This window comes from Pithys albifrons, chromosome 2 (assembly GCF_047495875.1).
Source record: "Pithys albifrons albifrons isolate INPA30051 chromosome 2, PitAlb_v1, whole genome shotgun sequence".
Classification (NCBI taxonomy): Eukaryota; Metazoa; Chordata; class Aves; order Passeriformes; family Thamnophilidae; genus Pithys; species Pithys albifrons.
The window spans coordinates 35062106-35072126 of NC_092459.1; the positions used below are offsets into that span (position 1 = coordinate 35062106).

Sequence of the window (10021 nt, forward strand, 5' to 3'; positions counted from 1 at the left end):
ATACAGATTGTGTTTTCTAGAGAATACCATGTAGTTTCATGTACCACTTTTTTTTTAAAGACTTTGTTGGAGTTGAAGGAATCAAGGCAGTCTAAGAAACTGACAAAGTTTGAAATGCTTCGCTTTGAAGTTGTTGACTATATAGACAGCCTTGTAAGGTGAGATTTCCCATTTTATATTCCTGCATTAGTTTGCACCATAAATTGCAGATTAAATTTTACTAATATGTTATTCTTGTTGAAATTGTGTCTTGGTCCCTGCAGCACTTTTTTTTCTTTCCTATTATTTCTTTGAGGGCTCTAAAAATAATAACTAAAAAAAAACCCCTCTTTTCTATAGATTAGTTTAAATAATTGGCATTATGAATTGACCAACTTACTGTGACTACAGAAAAAAGGTTGAGGGAGAACTTGGTATACATATCAGAATAAAGTCAAGAGTTTTTACCCTAATCTTTGCTGATCTGTTCTACTTATGAAACTGTACAGATGTCAAGTGTGATAGCCTGTCCGTTTTGGCAACTGTTTTGGTGAGCAAGGCATAGCAGATACGGTTTTGGAGGCAGCTCTGTAGTGAAAAATGAGAAAGGCTTGTTGTAGTGGGGCGAGAGATAAAGGCACTTGTTAATTATAGAGCCAGTGAGGCAGGAAAGCTAACAGAAGTATGACTGTGCCAAGAAAAAAGCTTAGATATGGAGACAAAGATGAACAGAGACTCATCATGAGGCCTCAAGATGGGCAACCAAGATCTATGGAGTACACAAATGCTGTTAGGATTTTAGCTGCAGCCTGTATTTTTGAATTTGTTGGTGGCCCTGCTAGAGTTCTGTGCTAAATCCATTAGATGTAGAGTTGATAATAACAGACTTCTCAGCTTAAAAGTTTATTTCAGTGCTGTTCATCTTGATTTTTTAGAGATTTTTCAGTACTGGTTGGGAAACATACATTCTTGTAGTCTCTGACTGCAACAGATTTCTGTTATTTCCCTTAAGGTGAGGCTTGTGTCTCCCCTCCTCTCCCCATACCTCGTGCTTTTTCAGAAAATACCTGGTTCCTGCAGACCACAGGACTCTGCATGAGATACTGTATTTCAACACAGCCACTGTTCTCCGTGAGCATTTGAATGCTGCCCCGAGGACTGCACTTCATACAGCTTTAAATAACCCACAGTGGTACCTGAAGGTAAGAAACGAGTGAGTTGTTCGTGGTGCCGGAGTGGTTTCTGAAGGCTACGTGTGAGGATGGTGTGCAAGGCTTGGTTTTGTTGTTTCATGAAGCTTGGCACACATTCAGCTGTTTTGCAGAGAACCAGCAAGTATTGATAAGCAACTCAGGACTTCGTTCAAACAGAGTTAGGGAATCTGGCTGAAATAGAGACAGTAATTTTGGAAAGAGTTCCATATGAGGAATCCATTTTCCAGAGCATATTCCAGTTAGAATATTTTTCTTTCTTCTGTAGATGTATCAGAAAAGTAATTTTGTCCTCCACTGCAAATGGGATGGCTGTCCATGGGGAAAAATACAGTGTCTGTTGTTTCTTTATAGGACTGGTGCTTGGTCCACACTGTGTAGACTAGCTGTAAGTTGAAGGCTGTTCAGGCAGAGTAATAACATGAAAATAGCTTAAATACAGCATATTTATCAGAGCCCTTTATTTACCTTTAGTTTAATATTTGTTGTGTATTGATATCCTTTGTTTTCTGAGTCCAGGAAAATGATTGTCCTTTTGTTCTATCAGCTAACCCTGCCCTTTTCTAGAGGAGAAAAGCAGCCCATTTTCTACTTCCTTCATAAGTAAAACTCATAGGATGACCAAAAGAAAGAAATAGAGCAGGATTTGGAAAAGGAGTAAACATATTTTTTTTTGTCCTTGATTATAGATGCTACTTGAAGTTGTCCTTATGTCCTAACATTTTTCTTAAAAACCCAGTCATAGTTTCGGAAAAAAATTGGTTGTAGCTTTATCTGAGTGATCATATGTTACTTGAGTCAAAGCCAACTCTTCATACTCGATAAAGATCAGCCTTTGAAATCTACAACCCAGTTTGTATTGGGTTTGTTGGCACTGTGCCTCAGTTTGAATGAGGGTTGTCAGCTTTACTGTGTGGAGTCACTTCTGAAACGACTTACAGAGCTTATTTGTGAAAACAGTAGTTAGCAAGTGAGCAACCTAATATGGACCTCAGTGATTTATGTATTTTAGAAACCTAGAACAGGACAGCTAGCAAAATCTAACTGCTGATATGTCCTCTTTGATGAGTTGACAGGATTTGAAGTCCTCTGTCATCCTGTACTTTGTTCTTTGACATGCTTTAACATACTTACAATGTTTTCTGAGTAGACTCTGAAGGTTTGGCATAGTTTCTAACAGTAGCAATATTGGCTGAATACCTTGCCTAGCATTTTAATCCATGTGAGTCAGATAGAATTAAGAAAAAATACTGATTTATGACTTCTGTATGGCTTGTGTTTTCCTGTGCCATGACCAGACCAAAGTCTCTAGAACTGTTCCTTCCAGAAGGCTAGGACAGAAAAGGGCTTCAGTGGAGTACCAGTGAATGACTAATATGTGATGCATTGCTTGCAGGAATCCAGTCCAGTTGTTTATTTAGCAAATCATGAACCAAGGATCATACTTATCATGGGGAATAAAAAAAAAAAAACACCAAAAAACGTGCAGCAAAACCAGTGTAATTCTGTTTTCACCGATCCCTTGAAAATTCAGCAAGTTGTAACTTGGGATTCCAGCTCCCATGTCAGGGAAGGATTTGGTCCTTGGAATAACAGTTTTGATTCCAGAGCAAGGTAGGAGTTTGTCCCCTCTCTAGCTTCCAGGGAGAGGGTTAGGCAAGAGAAACCCCTCATCAACAGTGTTCCGGGTTGCTCCCACTCCCATTCCCTTCTTTTGGAAGCAGCACCTCTCTGCTGTACAGATGGTTCCACAGCAGCTGCTCATTCGAGGGCAGCTCCCTACATGTCAGTCTGGTTGCTTCCTCTGAGGGCCACGGCATGTGCTGCTGCCTCAGGAAGCTGAGGTTTCCCTGGCAGCAGCTGCAGCTCCCTCCCTCCCTCCTCCCACTGTGCTGCAAAGGCTTGGCCTCTTTCCACAAGCAAGGCTGGGTCCTTTCAGGTGCTGGCAGAGCCCCTGCGGTGCCAGTCAGTAGTCTTTTCTGCATCATTCTTGGCACTTGTGTGTGATCCTGCTAGGTACTAATTTCTGCACATAAACCTGCTCAGAACAGTGCACTTGCATTGGAACTTGCACTCTCTCTTGATTGTGTTAACTGTCCTGACCTTAAGATTAGAATATCCATGCAAAGTGTCCAGCAATGCCAGGCTGGCACATGGCTGAGTAGTAGAAAGCCATGGAGACAGGTGCAGTAGGAGAGGGGAAGAGAAGGAGGGTGCAGGGTTATCTTTCTGGGCACTGACTAGATCTAGATCAGGCAGAAGGTGTAACCTCATGTGTGCTGGTTAGTAACACAGGGGTATTTGAATCTGTTATGGTATGTTCCTCAATTACAGTCTGACAAACTAATGTCTGCACTGTAACATTTTGAGTTTAGCCAGGTTTCTCTGAATTTTTCTGGAAACCATCTGGACTGAACTGACAGATTAACCTAATGTCTGGAGCTTTTGTGTTCCTTGTAGAGAGTAAATAAACTTGAAAATTGCTAGGTGTTCTGGCAATTGTGAAATACCTCACAGGTGCTAGCATCCAAACTGGATCTGAGTCTCACGGATTGCAGGAATTGAGATCTATGAAAAGTCAGCTAGAAATTCTTGAGCAAAGTTATATTCTTTGCCCAGCCTTCTTTCCTGTCTTGGAAAGCATTTACTGACAGAGGTGGGGTATCATTGCTACAGCTTTATAACTTTCCAGAAGTACTTTGTATATTTTACTAGCATCTCATAGCATTTTAGAAAAAAATTCTATGAGCTGAAAGGAATGATCAGTGGTTGTTTTCATGTTAAGAGGACTGACTACTTAAGAGTGTATGAAACTGAAATGAAATGCTGTAAATTTCTGCAGCTGCACTAGGGACTTCTGCCTCTGGCTCAAGTGGCTTTTTTACTTCTCAAGTAGATGGTTCAGTGCTGATGACCTGAATCTGAGTGGCTGGAAAGGTGCCCAGCAGAAAAGAACCTGGGGGTGCTGGTCAGCAGCTGCTGACCATGAGCCAGCAGTGTGCCCAGGTGGCCAAGGCGGCCAGTGGCATCCTGGCCTGTATCAGTGTGGCCAGCAGGACCAGGGAAGGGATTGTCCCCTTGGCACTGGTGAGACCACACCTCAAGTGCTGTGTCCACTTCTGGGCCCCTGACTACAAGAAAGACATTCAGGTGCTGGAGCTTGTCCAGAGAAGGGCAGTGGAGCTGGAGAGATGGGTCTGAAGCACAAATCCTATGAGGAGTGGCTGAGGGAGCTGAGGGTATTTAGCCTGGAGAAGAGGAGGCTGAGGGGAGACTTCACCACTCTCTACAACTACCTGAAAGGAGGCTGTATCCAGGGTCAGCCTGTTCTCCCAGGCAGCTAGTGGCATGGGAGAGGAAAAGGCCTCAAGTTGCACCAGGGGAGGTTTAGATTGGATATTTGGAAAAATTTCCTCCTGGAGAGTTGTCAAGCCCTGGAACAGGCTACCCAGGGAAGTTGTGGAGTCACCATTCCTGGAGAGGTTTAAAAGACATGTAGATGGGGCACTAAAGGACAGGTGTAGTGGTGGCCTTGGCAGTGCTGGGTTAATGGTTGGATTTGATGATCTTAGAGGACTTTTCCAACCTTAATGATTCTATGAATTTCCTGAAATACAGAACACTTTGTGAGAAATCAGACTTTTGCCTTTATAGGTGCTGAGTTTCAAGCCAGAGATAAATGTTACATTTCAAAGATAAAACTCTGAGATGAGAGAACCAATTATGTTTTTTAGTTCATCTGACAGATCTATATTAAGTCTTCCTTTTGTGGGGGTAAGGGGAAGGGATACTTTTCTATTTTTAAATAGGCAAATCATGACTAGTTTCTTTTCCTGAGTCCATAAAACAGAGTATTTCTCTCTCATATGTAAATAGAATGAGCTAAATAATTGGCTAAAAGCCTAATCAGATAATCACTCATTACAGCAGAAACAGTGTAAGTGTAGAAGGTTATAGAAGGAACATCAGGAGTGAAGTAGTGTTTATGTTGTGTTTTTATGTTGAATTTTGGGTTTTTAATGGTATCTTTTTGGTCTTTTTCTTCTTTGTACCTCAACTTGCCATTAAACACACAAACAGGAAACATTTGGTTAGAATACCTGCTGTCTGAATTTCCTGAAATAGTTATATCTAGCCCTTAAAATTGTTCAAGATTAAAAACTGATCAAAGTTACTGCCTTCATTTTTTTTCATCAGAATCAAGCTTTGAAATGTGATGGAGGAAGCATTTCTAATAAAGCCCCTGACATATGCATAGTGTATAAGCTTCATTTGGAGTGTGGCAGATTAATCAATCTCGTTGACTGGTTAGAGGTATGTGATGATGCAAACAGTTCCTTTACCTGCTTTCAGTATTCTGATTTATCTTTTTGCTGCATCTCTGCTTTTCTTTAGTACCCCTTTTGACAGCTTAAATCATTGCATACTTTGGTCCACAAGACCACAAGAACACACAGTAACTCCAATCAGAGTCTTCCTGTATTGTGAATCATTTATTTACAGCACTGTTAGCCTGTTATGAAAATATTTTGTTCCTGTTTCTATTTTACGCTTGGCACAGATCACCTTTTGTGCTTCACAGAATTGCTTTTCTTTTCTCTTTATTCTGTGACACTTTTCTGCAAACAGGCAAGTTGGGCTCTTGGGGAAAGTTTGTGCCAGGGAAAAGCAAAGGTCCTTCTGGCTTGATATCCTGTCTCATAGTCTGACCAAGAGCAGAGTATAGCAAGACATACATTAATATGATAAAGTCTCCCTACCTAACGATCACATTTTAGTTCTAAAGTTTCCTAAACTTCAATTGTTCTTTTGTATTTTCTAAGCCTACCTGGATGACATTATCAATATAATTTTTAGCAACCACAGCATCCCCTGGCAAGAAAACTGTGTAGCTTAACTACCTGCAGTTCAGCAGATACTCCTGTTACTTGTTCTGCATGTGTTTTATTTGCTGCTGCCCTGTTTATGGACTGCATACTCCTACTCAAAGTCCTGCTGTCCCTCAGGTTTTTAGACTTCTTCACAGGCAACTTACCTCTCTCATTTCCCCAGAATGTTTAAACAGTCTCCCTCTCAAAATGTTTTTCAGTTCTGTGGTTTCTTTGAGAATGGGTCAGGACCCAGATCTGTTTTGAGATTTTAAAATGGAGGCACATGAGTTCACTGAGTGATGTCTTGCATTCCATATTCCTGCCAGGGTATGCAGGCATTGCTTGCTCTTTTGACTGCTGACACACTGATAGTTATCATTCCAAGATCTCATTCCTTCTGAGTGATAGACATCAGCTCAGAGCTTGCTATTTTATATCCAACTCTGTCTGTGAACTGTATTAAATCTGTGCTGCTTTTCTCTTTCTAGGCTTTCTCAACTGTGGTGACGGCAGCTGAGGAACCAAATGCAGATACAGCTTCCTCAGACCAGGTGGATGATATTATCCAGTATCCTTTCTCATTTCTCTTAAGCTTGACATTTAAATGCTTCCAGGATTTATGAACCAGTGTTTTTAAAATACAGGGTCATGTGCACTAATTTCAGAAAAATTACTACTTTAAACAGCCTTAATGAACTGAAAATGTCTAAGAAATAGGTCTGCTGAAACAGTTGGGGTGGGCATGGTGAGGTAGGAGAGCAGCTTTTGTCCATGAAACAGGACCAAAAGTCCACAAAACAAGTTGAAACTATTTGGTTAAATCATCTGAGAGTTGGTATAGCTGCTGTGCAGGGATGAGGCATTACTGGAGAACAGATGGTAGGACAGCTGTGACCTAGAGAGCAGGTGGAGAAACAGAAACAAGTTCATTATGAGGAACGATGAAAAGCACTAGCAGAGGAGTTGCTTCTCTGGAGAAGCCATGAGTTCTAGTACCTTAAGAGTTGATTAGTTTCCACAAAACATTGATTCTGCTGCTTTTGTCCTGATCCTGAACTGAGGAATGAAAAATATTTAATGGATGAGCATTAGAACCAAACCCCATGGCTACAGCAAGAGTGCTGCCGCAAGTAGAGGTGAATAGTTGTACAAAAGGAGCCTTAGAGGAAGGGTATTTACATGCTCTAATACTATACTTGGCTTTTCTTTAGTATAAGGCCTTTTCTTTTTTACAAGCTCCACTGGTAATTAACACACAGTAAACTACATTCTCTAACTCAGGAATATAAAAAGCTGCACGTCAGGAAGGCAGCAAAAAAGCTAGAGTGAATATCAAGTAAGGAGAAGATGGTTTTATGAAACCTCAAAAAAACCCTATGTAATTATCTATCTTTTCTTTTTTTTGTCAAGGGCCATGAAAGTTTAAATTCTTCTGAAATTAGTATCTTTGTAGGCTTTAAGCTTCTCTTAGCAGTGGGGAAAGGAGCTCTTCCTTTGTTGCCACACTGTATGCACGTAGCAGCAGTACTGATTGGACTGAAGATGTTTCTGTAGGCAAATCATGCTCTGCCCTTATTTCCAACAATTTTATTGTGCAACACAACATGTTGTGTAATCTGCGTTTACCATGACTTAAACTTATCTTCCCCTCCTAGACAGAACTCCATCAATGCGCCTTAAAAATGTTCTTGGTTTCCTTTACTGAATGTCCAGTGCTCGCTTTATTCGAGCTGTTTCTGAACTGGAACTCTTGGGCTTCATAAAGCCCAGCAAGCAGAAAACGGACCACGTAGCAAGGCTGACCTGGGGAGGCTGCTGATGTGCCACCAAGGTGCTAATAAACCTGCTCTTTCCAGCACTGCAATGGCTCTGTTCCCACTATACCAGTCCTTGCTAACTTTGCTACTGAGTCAAAGTCAACAGTGACTGAATGTTGTGAGATACATTCCGAGTGCCTGGGCAGGCTTGAATAGCAATGTTGTTTTTTTAATGCTCATCCTCCCTGTGCCATGCACTGCACTATTAATGCCCCAAGTTCCAAATACTGTATTGTTGTGCCAGTTTCAACATTCTTTCATGTGTGATATTTAACAGTACACTGATATAACTCAGGCTAACAGGCCAAAAGGACAACACTGGCTGTGTAAGCTACAGAAGTGATGAAGCAGTATTATTAACATGCTTATAAGCCGATAGCATTTCAGTCATTGAACTAGATTTAAAAATAAATAAAACAAGTATGCTAAAAAATACAATGAACTTCCAATGTTCACCCTTTGTTGTATGTTCTTGAAAACATCCTAACTCCCTAAAAACTGCTTCTTGAGGTAGAGAAGGGGATGGAATATTTATGAAGATACAAGTTTTTGCTCTTTGAGAAGAGCAAAAGGGAACTGCTTAAATCATCCCTTTTTTCTAGTGAAGTTGGTCAGTACTAGCAGACTTTTGCTGTCAGGGAAACTTTTGTCAGCATAGACTAAGTGAGAACATGGCACTCATGCACACTGGAGGAATGTACTAAAATCCACACCTAAACCACACACTGTAGACCTCCCTGCTGCAGGCAGGCAAAGGAAACAGCTGTGTGAAAGTAACTACAGGCTGAGCATGTCAAAGCACTGCTCACCTGACAGACTTTCAGTCAAAGACCCTTTTCAGCCCAACCCTTTTTCTTGACTCGGTTTGGGGAGCAACTGTGTTTATGCTGATGTCAGAGTCCTGTGTTTTTCAGCCGTGGAAAAAGCCTTAGAAACCGAAGGGGAAAAGCTGTGTTGCCCTCAAGCAGCCCTTGTGTCTGCCATGCATTGATAAACCCCTGTAAGGGCTGTGACAGACACATTCCAGCAGTTTGTATGGGCGGGGACTTCAGGTCAGCCTTAGCACCTCAGAAAGGGCTGCACTGCAAAGGTGTTCAGTTTGTCCCTCCCAGATTTCAAAACTGAGTGGTAATTAGTTTATTGTAAAAGACTGTAGATACTGCCAAAAACCTTCCAGACATCCACATCTGACTGAGAGAGGAGAACAGGGTTCACTTTCCTTCTGAGGCATTAGTGCTGCTCTTCCTGCACATGTTCAGCCACCACGGGACTCCAGATACTCCCATTTAGTTGCACTGGCACTTCAGCCTACGCTAAACAACTGAAAAGGATAGCCTGGAGCTCTGCAGACTGAATCACTTCTATAAAACCATATCTGATTGCGGGTTGAGGGGGGGGGAAGTCCTGTTACAAGAACCAGTAACTTACCAGGCCATTTCCCCAGAAATGTATGTAAGATAGGTCAGACTTGTTTTCAGTACCTTCAAAGGGTTGGAGTCATTGATTTTCCAGTCCCTCTAATCGCAGACACAGCAACACGTCCTGCTGTGCTTAAGGGACGGCCCCGTTCTGAATGTTGCCAGTTAGGAGGAGGAGGAGGCTGAGTTTATCAGCCTTTATATTACCTGAACATATATGTATGTATGGCCAAACTTCACAAATGCAGATTTGTGAAGGGCTCTCCCCATGTGGGTGTGCCCTTCCAGCCTGTGCAGTGGATGTTTTAGGTGAGGCTCAGCGTGCACAGAACTGGCCCCACCGTTTCAGTCCTGAGGTCCATCTGCCACGGCCAAGCGAGCTTGGACAGTGACAGGGAAGTCCTCGGAACTGTCACAGCACCCGGCACTAACCGGGGCTGACCCTGCTGAGCATCCAAGATGTGACGGGATGGGATGGCAGGGAGGCATTGAACTGCCAGGGGATGGTCCCCACTGAGACTCGAACTCAGGTCCTTGGGATTCAGAGTCTGGAGTGCTCTCCTTTACAGCACAGGACTGCCCCAACTACCTGAACATACAACCTGGGAAACAACAATGAAAACTCAAAAAGCATCTAGTTTTTTTAGCATGTTAGTGGAGCATTTGTAAAAGTTCCACCAAGACACAGCAAAAAATTCCACTGTTCTTCCCTGCAGAGCACCACG

At 42.1% G+C, this 10021-nt stretch overlaps 1 protein-coding gene across 3 annotated transcripts in view; it reads left to right on the plus strand.

Moving 5' to 3' along the window:
* Nucleotides 1–8335, plus strand: part of ORC3 (origin recognition complex subunit 3) — a 39215-nt gene extending 30880 nt beyond the window's left edge. For all 3 annotated transcript variants that reach the window (XM_071548725.1, XM_071548724.1, XM_071548726.1), the window contains 5 exons: nucleotides 61–158; nucleotides 1040–1181; nucleotides 5388–5504; nucleotides 6550–6629; nucleotides 7775–8335. In XM_071548725.1, the coding sequence (XP_071404826.1) occupies nucleotides 61–158; nucleotides 1040–1181; nucleotides 5388–5504; nucleotides 6550–6629; nucleotides 7775–7880 (543 nt within the window). In that variant the 3' untranslated portion in view covers nucleotides 7881–8335. The remainder of the gene's footprint in view (nucleotides 1–60; nucleotides 159–1039; nucleotides 1182–5387; nucleotides 5505–6549; nucleotides 6630–7774) is intronic.
* Nucleotides 8336–10021: the final 1686 nt, after the last annotated feature.